The following is a 13,963-nucleotide window of genomic DNA, read 5'->3' on the forward strand; positions in this document are numbered from 1 at the left end:
TAATGGTAAATCAATAAGAGACATCATAGATCGCACCATATCCAATAAAGTGCGGTTACGACGTTCGGACACACCATAACGTTGTGGTGTTCCAGGTGGCGTGAGCTGCGAAACTATTCCACATTGTTTTAATTGAAGACCAAACTCGTAACTCAAATATTCGTCTCCGTGATCAGATCGTAGAAACTTTATTTTCTTGTTACGATGATTTTTCCACTTCACTCTGAAATTCTTTGAACCTTTCAATTATTTCAGACTTATGTTTTCATCAAGTAGACATACCCATATCTGCTCAAATCATTTTGTGAAGGTCAGAAAATAACGATACTTGCCACGAGCATCAACACTCATTGGATCGCATACATCGGTATGTATTATTTCCAATAAGTCAGTATCTTGTTCCATTGTTCCGGAGAATGGAGTTTTTAGTCATCTTGCCCAAAAGGCACGGTTCGCAAGCATCAAATGATTCATAACCAAGTGATTCCGAAAATCCATCTTTATGGAGTTTCTTCATGCGCTTTACACCGATATGACCCAAACGGTAGTGCCACAAATAAGTTGCACTATCATTATCAACTTTGCATCTTTTGGCATCAATATTATGAATATGTGTATCACTACGATCGAGATCTAACAAACTATTTTCATTGGGTGTATGACCATCAAAGGTTTTATTCATTTAAACAGAACAACAATTATTCTCTGATTTTAAATGAATAACCGTATTGCAATAAACATGATCAAATCATATTCATGCTCAACACAAATACCAAATAACATTTATTTAGGTTCAACACTAATCTCGAAAGTATAGGGAGTGTGCGATGATGATCATATCAATCTTGGAACCACTTCCAACACACATCATCACTTCACCCTCAACTAGTTTCTGTTTATTCTGTAACTCCTGTTTCGAGTTACTAATCTTAGCAACCGAACAAGTATCAAATACTCAGGGGTTACTATAAACACTAGTTAGGTACACATCAATAATCTGTATATCAAATATACCCTTGTTTAGTTTGCCATCCTTCTTATCCACCAAATATTCAAGGCATTTCCGCTTCTAGTGACCATTTCCTTTGCAGTGTAAGCACTCAGTTTCAGGCTTTGGTTCAGCTTTGGGCTTCTTCATGGGAGTGACAACTTGCTTGTCATTCTACTTGAAGTTCCCTTTCTATCCCTTTGCCCTTTTCTTGAAACTAGTGGTCTTGTCAATCATCAACACTTGATGCTCTTTCTTGATTTCTACCTTCATCGATTTCAACATCACGAAGAACTCGGGAATCGTTTTCGTCATCCTTGCATACTATAGTTCATCACAAAGTTCTACTAACTTGGTGATGGTGACTAGAGAATTATGTCAATCACTATCTTATCTGGAAGATTAACTCCCACTTGATTCAAGCGATTGTAGTACCCAGACAATTTGAGCACATGCTCACTAGTTGAGCAATTCTCCTCCATCTTTTAGCCATAGAACTTGTTGAAGACTTCATATCTCTCAACTCGGGTATTTGCTTGAAATATTAACTTCAACTCCTGGAACATCTCATATGGTCCATGACATTCAAAACGTCTTTGAAGTCCCGATTCTAAGCCGTTAAGCATGGTGCACAAAACTATCAAGTAGTCATCATATTGAGCTAGCCAAACGTTCATAATGTCTGCATTTGCTCCTGCAATAGGTCTGTCACCTAGCGGTACATTAAGGACATAATTCTTCTGTGCAGCAATAAGGATAAACCTCAGATCACGGATCCAATTCGCATCATTGCTACTAACATCTTTCAACACAATTTTCTCTAGGAACATATCAAAATAAACATATGAAAGCAACAATGCAAGCTATTGATCTACAACATAATTTGCAAAATACTACCAGGACTAAGTTCATGATAAATTTAAGTTCAATTAATCATATTACTTAAGAACTCCCACTTAGACAGACATCTCTCTAGTCATCTAAGTGATCACGTGATCCAAATCAACTAAACCATGTCCGATCATCACGTGAGATGGAGTAGTTTTCAATGGTGAACATCACTATGTTGATCATATCTACTATATGATTCACGTTCGACCTTTTGGTCTCCGTGTTCCGAGGCCATATCTGTATATGCTAGGCTCGTCAAGTTTAACCTGAGTATTCCGCGTGTGCAACTGTTTTGCACCCGTTGTATTTGAACATAGAGCCTATCACACCCGATCATCACGTGGTGTCCCAGCACGAAGAACTTTCGCAACGGTGCATACTCAGGGAGAACACTTCTTGATGATTAGTGAGAGATCATCTTAAAATGCTACCGTCAAACAAAACAGAATAAGATGTATAACAGATAAACATCATATGCAATCAAAATATGTGACATGATATGGCCATGATCATCTTGCGCCTTTGATCTCCTCCAAAGTACTGTCATGATCTCTATCGTCACCGGCACGACACCATGATCTTCATCATCTTGATCTATATCAATGTGTCGTCACATGGTCGTCTCGCCAACTATTGCTATCGCACAGCGATAAAGTAAAGCAATTATTTGGCACTTGCATCTTATGCAACAAAGAGACAACCATAGGGCTTCTGCCAGTTGCCGATAACTTCAACAAAACATGATCATGTCATACAACAACTTATATCTCATCACGTCTTGACCATATCACATCACAACATGCCCTGCAAAAACAAGTTAGACGTCCTCTACTTTGTTGTTGCAAGTTTTACGTGGCTGCTACGGGCTGAGCAAGAACCGTTCTTACCTACGCATCAAAACCACAACGATAGTTCGTCAAGTTGGTGCTATTTTAACCTTCGCAAGGATCGGGCGTAGCCACACTCGGTTCAACTAAAGTTGGAGAAACAGACACCCGCTAGTCACCTGTGTGCAAAGCACGGCGGTAAAACCAGTCTCGCGTAAGGGGAGGAGGCGGCCGGCCAGGGAGAGGCGCGCCAAGGGGAGTCCTACTCCCACCGGGAGTAGGACTCCCTCCTTCCTTGTTGGAGTAGGAGAAGGGGGAAAGAGGGGGAGAGGAGGAAGGAAAGAGGGGCTGCACCCCTTGTCCAATTCGGACCAGAGGGGGGCTGCACGCCTCCTTCCTTTCGGCCTCTCTCCTCAATTCCCGTATGGCCCAATAAGGCCCATATACTCCCGGCGAATTCCCGCAACTCTCTGGTACTCCGAAAAATACCCGAATCACTCGGAACCTTTCCGAACTTCGAATATAGTCGTCCAATATATCGATCTTTACGTCTCGACCATTTCGAGACTCCTCGTCATGTCCCCGATCTCATCCGGGACTCCGAACTCCTTCGATACATCAAAACTCATAAACTCATAATATAACTGTCATCGAAACCTTAAGCGTGCGGACCCTACGGGTTCGAGAACTATGTAGACATGACCTAGAACTATTCTTGGTCAATAACCAATAGCAGAACCTGGATGCCCATATTGGCTCCTACATATTCTACGAAGATCTTTATCGGTCAAACTGCATAACAACATACTTTGTTCCCTTTGTCATCGGTATGTTACTTGCCCGAGATTCGATCGTCGGTATCCAATACCTAGTTCAATCTCGTTACCGAAAAGTCTCTTTACTCGTTACGTAATACATCATCTCACAACTAACTCATTAGTTGCAATGCTTGCAAGGCTTATAGTGATGTGCATTACCGAGAGGGCCCAGAGATACCTCTCCGACAATTGGAGTGAAAAAACCTAATCTCGAAATACGCCAACCCAACATGTACCTTTGGAGACACCTGTAGTACTCTTTTATAATCACCCAGTTACGTTGTGACGTTTGGTAGCACCCAAAGTGTTCCTCCGGTAAACGGGAGTTGCATAATCTCATAGTTACAGGAACATGTATAAGTCATGAAGAAAGCAATAGCAACATACTTAACGATCAAGTGCTAAGCTAACGGAATGGGTCAAGTCAATCACATCATTCTCCTAATGATGTGATCCCGTTAATCAAATGACAACTCATGTCTATGGCTAGGAAACTTAACCATCTTTGATTCAACGAGCTAGTCAAGTAGAGGCATACTAGTGACCATATGTTTGTCTATGTATTCACACATGTATCATATTTCCGGTTAATACAATTCTAGCATGAATAATAAACATTTATCATGAAATAAGGAAATAAATAATAACTTTATTATTGCCTCTAGGGCATATTTCCTTCAGACATTTTATTTACCATTCTTGTGTTTAATGACATAAGATAAAGGCTCAATAAAATCAACCAACTTAGCATGTCTACGTTTCAGTTTTGATTGACTTCTTATGTACTTCAAAGATTCATGATCGAAATGTAAAACAAATTATTTGGATCATACATAATGTTGCCAAGTTTCTAAAGTCCGAACAAGAACATATATCTTTTTTTACCATAAGTAGAATAATTTTGACTAGGATCGGCCATTCTTTTAGAAAAGTGCGCATCAGGTTAGCCATCTTGTAAAACATATCTCCTAATTCAGTTCCTCTAGCATCACATTCAACATCAAAAGTCTTGTTAAATCGTTGGAACAACAAATTATGTCCTTTCTTGTGAGCTCATTAAGTGCCGCAGCAATGGTGATGTAATATTTCGCAGTGTGCCTATAAAACTCATCGATACCAAGTAAACTCCTCACTTGGGTGACTATTTTAGCAGGCGGCCAACTTTGATGGCTTCTTTGGATCATAGGAAAACATAGGACTTTAAAATACACAAGAAATTGACGGGATTGCAGGTGCAAAACAAAGGAAAACTGCATGAATGGTCATTTGGATGGAACACGGATAAAACACAGGAAAAGTGCCTCGATCCTACGTGAATCAGTGTAAAAAAGAGGTTACAATGGATGTTTAAACTCATATAGGATTGAGGTGTAGGAATCCAATCCATAGGAATTTGGAGGTGTTGTTCCTTTGATTCAAAGGGCTTCCTTAGGAAAAAGTTACAATGGATTGGAATCCTCCAATATTCCTATGAAAATCTTTCAATTCGAAGAGGCCTTGAATAGATTCGACTTCGGCTTTATCAACTTCCGTGTCATGTAGAATCACAATATAAGCAAGAAATGATACTTGGTAGGTGCAAATGGTGGACTTCCCAAGGTTACCAACCAAACTTGCATCTTGTAAAGCATTAAAAACAACATGGAAATGGTTAAATGTCTATCCAATGATTTGTTATCATGACAGTACTAGGTGAAAGCACGTAAAACCTTATGCATCAATATCATGACAGTACTAAGTGCATTGGTTAATCGAAAAGGCACAATTAATCACTCATATAACCTGAATTCAATTTTTGATGTTGCTTTCTATCATTCACCCAATTTCATAAGAACTTAATGGTATCCACTACATAAATCAACTTTGAAAAATATGATAGAGCCGCTTAATTCATAAAGTATATTCTCTAACCTAGGAGTAGTCCGATAATCGAACAGTAATATTATTGATGGCTATGCAATCAACACGGATAAATCACGGTCCATCCTTTTTTGACACCAAAATATCAAAAAACAATCCATGAACTAAAGGAGTATAGGAGATCGTTTAGAGAGAACAATCCAATGTTTCCTTCGAATTGATACGGTATCGCGCACAGTAATAGTACGATCGGTGAGGGGGCCAGCACGCCGCCGATAGGAAAACAGCGGGCCGTACCCATCGCATACGTGGTAATATCCCACCGCAACGGATAAGAACGCGAGAACGGATAAGACCGGCCAGCCCAAAAGATCCAAGAGGCGCACTATAATATTGAGATCACCCCACGCCGTACCTGTCACCGTCCATTACCATTCCATCCCGCTCCACCAGTCCACACCGCAGCAGCACGAGTGAGCTCGAGACCGAGAGGGGAAGAGAGGAGGAAGCGATACAGTACTACAGGCAACCATGGAGGTGGTGACCGGCAGCAACGGCGGGAGGCTGAACCCGTGGGCGGAGCCCTTCGTGCCGGGGAGCTGGTGCCGCCCCGCCCCCGTGCAGGCGGCCGCGGCGGAGGTCGAGGACTTCTCGCCCGAGTGGTGGCGCCTCGTCGCCTCCTCGCCGTCCTTCCGCGACAGCTGGCTCCGCGACTACGGCGACCTGGGGCAGCTGGACGCCGACGAAGGCCCAGACGACAGCGACGCCTTCTTCCCTCCGCCGCGCCACAACGGTACGTGACCAGACCGGCCCAGATCTACTTTCCTTCACGGTTGTTACCTTGTTGTTAAACCTGCCACCGTTGTTCGGAGCAGATGGGGAGGAGAGGAAGGGAGAAGCCGCCGTCAAGAAGAGCGGGGGCGAGGTGGCGCCCTGGGGGATCGAGAAGTGGTGGCGGGCGCACGTCGCCTCGCCGCCGGAGGTCCCGAAGTACGCGGAGAAGGCGCCTGCTAAGGTCCTGGGCGGCGGCAGGTTCAGCCCCCGCACCATCCAGCAGCCTCGCTAAGGGGCCTACCGGCCTCATCGCGTTCCGCATCGATCCATCGATCTTGGCATAAATGAAAAAAAGATAGAAAAAAATAGTAGTAGTTTGCGAGCTCTTCTGCTCTTAATTAGCTTTGCTTATGCTTAATTTCGTCGTGTCTCGTTCTAGTTTCCAGCTCAAGATCGAAGGGAGGTTCACTCCACTGCGCTGTGTATGTGTCTGTAAATGATGTAATAAGATGCAGTGATGCAATGACTCAATTCGGTGCGGTTTACCGGTTTTCGTTGCCTGATCTTTGGCGCTGTGAAATTTTAACATTGAAAGATAATGCATGAATCACAATGCTGCATGTAGATTTCTGATGGATCCCACGGAGGAAAGCAGAGGTTCAGCATCGCAATCCAGAACGACTAAACTGAACTAATATTTAAGATAAAAGGAACTAGCTAGCTAAACAGCTTGCTCTCGGCATCTGTTGAAAGAACTAGCTAAACACTTTTTACAGAGTAAAACCTGCACACTTGGAAGATGAGTATGTAACATGCTGCTCTGGGCATCAATCTTCACTATAGATTCCATTTCCTGCTCTGTACTTTTGCATTGAGCCACAGCTTCCCTCGGTCAGAGCTGTTATATGTACCCCCACCTTTGGTCAGTCTTTTACCTATCACAGCTTCCCTCGGCAGTTTTCAGCACCACAGAAACATTCTGTCTGTGGACCAAAATGTTGTTCGAAGCTACGAGATGGACCAAAAAAAACAAAACTGAGATGAGAGTGCATCATAAAACATCTATCGTGAGGCAACTAGAGCATCTCTTCTGTGTACTTGCAACACTAATTTTCAAAAGTGAAGCAATAGAGGAAATGATTTTTAGTGCTTCCCAAAGGCCAAGTATTTTACTCAGGTGCAGTGCTATATGCCAAAGATAAATCCAGAGTCTAGGGCGGTTAATCTGGCTATCCTGTACCATTTTACACTGAACTCTGCCTATGCACAGTCACAATTATGTCTCGGCCATAAGCTTTTTCTCAACAAGTAATCAACCATTACTATGTTAAAAAATGTTGTTAAAACCAGACAAGAACTTAAAACTATAGTAACAAACTAACAATTATGACTTTGATGCCTCTGGAGTATTAATATAAACAAATTGCCGTTATGTTGAACTTATACTCCACCAGAATACTTCAAGTTTGGAAGATTTCAGTGATACAGAGGGATATTGGATCTAGCATCACCACTGCTGACATCCTTTCCAGACAGACCTAGTATTGTCGCTAGGATTTTATTTTTATTTATCTATGGTGTCAGTTTTTATTGACCAATGTAGAGCGAGGAAAACGAGAAATACAGTGGAGCACCAGAAAAGGAAAAATGATACTCCCTCCGTTTGTTTTTATAAGACGTTTTAGACAACTTGTTTTGTACTATTTTGAAGTGTCTGAATGTCTAAAACGTCTTATATAAGTGAACAGAGGTAGTAGTATGATTTAGTCAGGATAAAGATCCAGCTAAGCATCTGTATGGCTACACAAACTAACGTTGCAAACGATCTGGTGGTGTCAGAATGCATACAGATTAAACCAAACATCAATTTTAGCAGTACATACGGAAGAACGGCATATAAAGTGCGAGCCTGATTGAGTCTCTCACGTACCTGTAATTGTAGGTCAAGGGCTCACCCACTCGTATACCCTGTAAAGAAAACACACCTAGCCTTGTCTTGCCACTAACTTGCCTGGCAACAAACAACTCGGTTAAGCCATAAAATACACTTTAGAGAATAAAGGAACAGCCACTAAATCAACAAACACATAGGTTAAAGAAATCCATACGCCAAGCTTCTGCAAATAAGACATTTACCAATTTTCCAACTGACAGTTAGGTCTGCAGCTGTGGTTAAAAAAGCGGCAATCATTTCCTCTGAATGTTGCATCTATTATAAAGTTGTTGTTGACTTTACACATGTAGAAATTTTTATCTCGGCGCTGTCTCATGTCTTGAAGCCTTTCTTCACATCTCGCGCCATCTATAACTGGAATGGGGCATTATAATTATAAAATAGTATATGATCTAACAATAAATGGAGAGTATACCGAGGTGAGCACCAATCATTATTTTTTGTAGTATTCTAGAAATGAAACTAGCTTTTGATTTTAACAGACATGAACTCAAGTTAACAGCAATATGTTCAGCACCATAGCAGAATAGCTCACACAAAATCATTAGGAAGGTAATCACAAGTCATAATCTCCTGTAGAAGTAGGGGTTTAAACTATCTACAAGCAGATTATAAAGCAAACCAAAGAACGAATCTCAAATACCTTCTCCAACAAACTCTATCACAAAATCACCTTCCTCGATGGTTTCCAATGCTATGGCACCCCATCCACAATGTTGTGTCTACAGAAAAAACCCACCAGGGAGTTATTTGCCACACAAAAATCTCTTAATCATAGCTATATTACCAAAGAAAGTTAATAACAAGATGCACAAATAAAAGGAAACAAAAATATATTTATATTATTGGCGCACCAGATCAAGTTTAGGCATGAAATCACAAATAGAAAAATAAAATACTTTATAGAAACGGGGGAAGGAAGAGCAGTCATGAAATTAAAGAGTATGTTAACATTGTAAAAAAGGTTCTAAGTCGTGCAAGTTAAAACCTTTAATTACTTTTTGTCTTCTGAAAACATGAACAAAAGAAGTTCAATGAATTCCTTACCTTAACAACCCCGATCCTTTTCTCTCTGCGAAATGGTCTGTTAGTGCACTTATTTGAGCACTTGCAAGCCTGAGAGCAGCTAATGGACACAGACCTGTAGGAATTATCATAACTTTCTATAAAGAATTGTACATGCATTTCTATAAAAATGAACGCGTAGAAGCATTTTATAGAATATAATTACTCTAAACTCTAAGATACAGCGTTACAGTATACATCGGAAAAAACCTTTGCTGTTCAATTGGAGTATAGTAATCTGGAAAATCATTCTCTAATTATAAGCGCTTCAAATTCTGATGAGAATCATCTCATAAAAAACAACATTACACAGAGAATAAGGATCCCCCACAAGCATGCACGCAAGAAATTAAATTGGTTTGTACCTGCACGAGCATCTTATTTGACAGGTCAGAGGAGGGTCACAATCACTGCATTTAGCTTCAATGGCATCACCATCACATTTCTTCTTGACGAAATATACATCTTAGCTCATTGAGGAAATGAAAGATTCCAAAGTTAAAAGATAAAAATGAACAAAATATAAAAGGGAAACTGGTCAACTAGTTTAAATTGCAATCATATAAAGGATACTATGCTTCAAATGTACATATGGAGGTGGTTTTGTCACACTTTCCAACTCCTTAATAGGGTCAATATTGAACTCTTGATCAGCATACGGGAGAGGTAATCGCCGGAAGGCTTCCTGTAAATGAATCAATACTCAACAATGAATACAGATCAAAGAAAAACTGTAAGAACAAAACCATTAATAGTCCACCAACATCAAATTTTTTACGAAGGCAATACAACAGAGAAACAAAATTGGATAAGTTCTGTGTATTCAACAATACAGAGAATCAAATGTGAAGTGGAACTATTAACCACCTCAATGTCATATGCTGGACCTGCACCCTGTAAGAAGCACATATCACACCGTCAGCAACATTAACAACAACAGAAATAACCAAAGCTTATAGAAATAAAGAGATCAAATAAAATGCATTCAACAATATTAAAGCAAATGGTATGGAACAAATTGTTGAATATTCTTTCTTTTAATGATTTTAGGAGAAGTAGACAGCAAAGAGAATATTTTGGAATGCATATTGGAGGCATTTACAATTGGAGGATGCCGTTTGCACGCCAACTTATCCGAAGAGGCCCTCCGTTGTCGATACACTAATAGAAGTTAAAAAATTGAAACCAGAGTGCAAAATCATCTAGCTTATGTTTCATAATAAGAACTTCAGAATTGGTGATACGGAATAAGAACATATGCGTGACATGGTAAAAGACTGTTGGTATGTCAGCATATAAGGTTGCTTCACGCAACCTGCTCAACAGTCTGTATTTCAAATTGAGAATCGTGGGGCTGCGGGTTATGGTCAGGAAGTATAATTCAAATTGCATCCCTGTGCATCATTACACTTAAGGCTTTAACTTATACTACCCTCTCATCAGCCAATATTAACAATCATATCAACCCAATACTAAATAAGCTTACCGTGTTTTTATTGTAATTCTCAGCTCTTGTCTATTAAGTAGAAAACTGTAAACACTCAGTCGCTATTATCTAGGATAAACTGCCATGATGCCGTAAAAACCCAATTATCCACAGTGCTATATTTTTGTAGGCACTGAAGATACAGTTTATATAAGAAACTGACAGAGAAGCACCAAATAGGGTGGATGAAGCATAGCATCAACCTCAATCGTTGATGGCCAAATACTCCAACTTTTCATTAGCTTTGAAGGATCAACAGATTCAGCCATTCTGTTTTGATGCAGCGAACACTGTGCACATGCAGGCATTACATGTTTCAACCGGTGCCAAGTTGTTCTCCTTTTGCAGTGAAAACATATCTACACAGTTAACAAAAATATGAGGGGATAAATAATCATAAATTGTTGAAACTAACAAAAACTTCAACGACACAAAATAGGTCCTCTAATTATTTCTTATTGGATGCACAGATAGGCATTTATATCTATAGTACTCCCTCTGTCCCAAAATAAGTGTCTTGAACTTAGTACAACTTTATTACAAAGTTGTACCAAGTCCGAGACACTTATTTTGGGACAGAGGGAGTATATCATTGTTTGTAATGTTGGAAACACTTATAATTTCTTTTTAGATATGTAACTTTGTTTCAGCAACTTACATGTCGAGGGCAGCTTCCATCACTTTTTTCAGAACAAACCTTGTGCAAGGTTACTTCACAGTGATGACCTGAACATCGCGTCCTTTCATCGGGCAGGATACTCCTCGAGCAAATCAGGCACTCAACCTAAATCCAAAGGATTTTAAAGATTCCTTCTTTTAGAGCATCAGTAGGGAATCACACTCACACTACCTTATGTAACATCCGGAGTACACATTAAAATACTGTGTGAACAGAATCACTTGATATTGATATCCTATATTCAGAAGCTTTAAAGTGGATCAGAATCCTATAGGAAGTGTTACTTGGCATCCTTCCTTCATTTCTTGACCAAGCTTTCACCTAATATTTAATTAACTTATAAGAGTCTGACAGTGTTTCTGTGCAGAAGATTCCATACCCTGATCACCTTGATGTCCCTTATTACAATATTTATAGCATATTCCAGGATTATTGTTCCCTTATTTATCAGCAACCAGAGCTACAGAGAATGAATACAAGCAACGGCACAACACTTGTGTTTAATTGAACTCTCAATATTACAGCCTTCTTCTGTCAGTTCTATCAGAGTTGGGCGATCACATATGCAGCAACTTTTTATACAGGTTGTCAAAGCATCTTTGTCCAAAGAACATTCCAGGAACATATACTTTGGAAGGCACCCATATTTCCTAAGAATATCTACCCTCTTCAAAAAATTCAGTTTCTTCAGGTTGTCTTCAGATCAACACTCCGTTCTTGCACGCACTTAGGTAATGTCATTGAGATCAAGAGTTTGAGTCCCATCTCCTACCTTAACTGAAAAGACACATAGTTCCTCCTGTGCGCTCTAGCTTCTTTTTCTTGCATAGAGCTAAATTCTTCCATGTGTGCTCTGCATATATAACTTGAGATGCCACTATCCGTCCAGTTCATATGGTTTATATGTTATAGAACTCAATTTAACATTTTGTATCATGTTTCTGAAGTACTCCATGTTCTTTACTTGTGATGAACTATTGGAAACACAATGTGTGCCTTCAGTCCAATTGTCCGATAAAATGAATAACCACCTCACATTTTCTAGTGCGGTGACGTCCCTATTCAAATATAACCCTTATTCCACTGATTTGCACATCTTTGTCACAGTTCTTGTTTTCTCTCCAATTTCTGTGGTGATATCCAAATCCATCTAGTGTATCATTTGCTCTCAGTGTGGAGTGCTAATAACCGCATTGAGACCCATTGTTCTTTGTTCCAACCCATGTTCCCCTTTCGGTCTCTATCCCGAGTTCCGTGCCATCAGACAATCACCCCCATTTATCAGTTCATCCCGTTTCTAGCAAACCTAACATTTTCGTTGTCATCAAAGTCCTGTTTGACACAAGCTGGTAACTGAATTGCAGGCCTGGCAGTGGTACCGGCACGTACCTTCCTCGGCGCGCCTTTCTGGAGGAAAGGGAGGACGCACTCCTCCGCCGGGGCGCCTGACGCGGCCTTCGCTGCCCCCCACTCCTCCGCGCATGCCTGTACTGTCCGCCGCAGAGGCGCCGCGGGGGACTTGCGCCGTATCCGCGAGGACGACGGCGCCGCCGAGGGGAGGCCACGGACGCGGGTCCGGACGCTGATGCGCACCGACCGTCGGGGGTCCGTTCCTCCTGGGGACCCCGCCGCGGCCGGCGGGGACGGTGGCGGGGGAGAGCAGGGGGGCTGGTGGGGCGCCTGTGGGCCGAGGCGGGCGGAGCGGCGGACGGGCTGGGCGGCGGGCGCTGGGCGGGGAGGCCCCGCCATCGGTGGTGACACGGCGATCGGACAGGGCAGGCTTAGGGTTTCCGTGCGACGCGCGGGCGCGGGGTTGGGGGGATTTGGGGAGGTTGCGGGGCGGAGAGGAGCGGAGTGGGGAAGCGCGGGGAGGGCGGGAAGAAGAAGAAGAGGAAGTGCGGGTGCGGTTTGGGTAGTTCCTTGGAGGAGTGGGGTCGTGGGGGGGTGGTGATGTGTATAACGCTTAAACAACGCTCGTTCTGACCGTTAAGGCAATTCGGCCACTGCATCTGCAAATGGTCCGGCTTGGGTGCGGCCCATAAAATTAGTACCTGCAATTTCTAAATTTTACGAATTGTCACTGTGTCTCAAAAAAAACGAATTGTCACTAAAAAGTACTCCCTCCATAAAGAAATATAAGAGCATTTAGATCACTAGTATATACAGTTCTAGAAAAACTAAAAATTATATACTCCCTTCGTTCCTAAATATAAGTCGTTGGGGAAGTGTAAACTAAACTACCCAACGACTTATATTTCGGAACAGAGGGAGCACATTATAAACAAGTACAGTACATTATATAAAAAAGTAAACATATTGTTGTGTTATAAAATCTCTGCATAAATTTAAATCTAATATTCATGTACTCCTAAAAATTGTTTCATATAATTTAACAACAGTGTTTCCCACAATTTGAGAATATGTTCATGTAGTTAAGTAAAACATTTCATACTAAAAAGATGTTAATGTAATCAAAAAAGTTTTGTATTATGAAAATCTTCATGTTCATGCATTAAGCATCTATGTAATCATATATATTAAAAACTGGTGTGGCTTTACGATGTGTTCATGTCTCAAAAATATGTTTGTGTAATTTTCAAAAAATATTTACTCATTTAGAA

The 13,963-nt window shown here is 41.1% G+C and overlaps 2 protein-coding genes across 2 annotated transcripts; one reads left to right on the plus strand and one right to left on the minus strand.

The window, feature by feature from the left end:
- Window positions 1-5,788: 5,788 nt before the first annotated feature.
- LOC119277705 (protein EARLY RESPONSIVE TO DEHYDRATION 15-like) lies at window positions 5,789-6,718 on the plus strand. The gene is made up of 2 exons (XM_037559011.1): window positions 5,789-6,177; window positions 6,260-6,718. Exons 1-2 carry the CDS (start codon window positions 5,916-5,918, stop codon window positions 6,448-6,450), a joined length of 453 nt encoding a protein of 150 aa, XP_037414908.1. The 5' UTR covers window positions 5,789-5,915; the 3' UTR covers window positions 6,451-6,718.
- A 59-nt stretch (window positions 6,719-6,777) lies between these two features.
- On the minus strand, window positions 6,778-12,345 carry LOC119277704 (histone-lysine N-methyltransferase ASHR3-like). The gene is made up of 10 exons (XM_037559010.1): window positions 11,322-12,345; window positions 10,867-11,022; window positions 10,045-10,071; window positions 9,751-9,862; window positions 9,543-9,642; window positions 9,160-9,253; window positions 8,756-8,834; window positions 8,295-8,466; window positions 8,089-8,169; window positions 6,778-7,166 (listed from the first exon to the last, which is right to left on the minus strand). The coding sequence occupies exons 2-10, from the start codon at window positions 10,969-10,971 to the stop codon at window positions 7,097-7,099; spliced, it is 840 nt and encodes a 279-aa protein (XP_037414907.1). The 5' UTR covers window positions 10,972-11,022; window positions 11,322-12,345; the 3' UTR covers window positions 6,778-7,096.
- Window positions 12,346-13,963: the final 1,618 nt, after the last annotated feature.

This window comes from Triticum dicoccoides, chromosome 3B, assembly GCF_002162155.2.
Source record: "Triticum dicoccoides isolate Atlit2015 ecotype Zavitan chromosome 3B, WEW_v2.0, whole genome shotgun sequence".
Taxonomy (NCBI): domain Eukaryota; kingdom Viridiplantae; phylum Streptophyta; class Magnoliopsida; order Poales; family Poaceae; genus Triticum; species Triticum dicoccoides.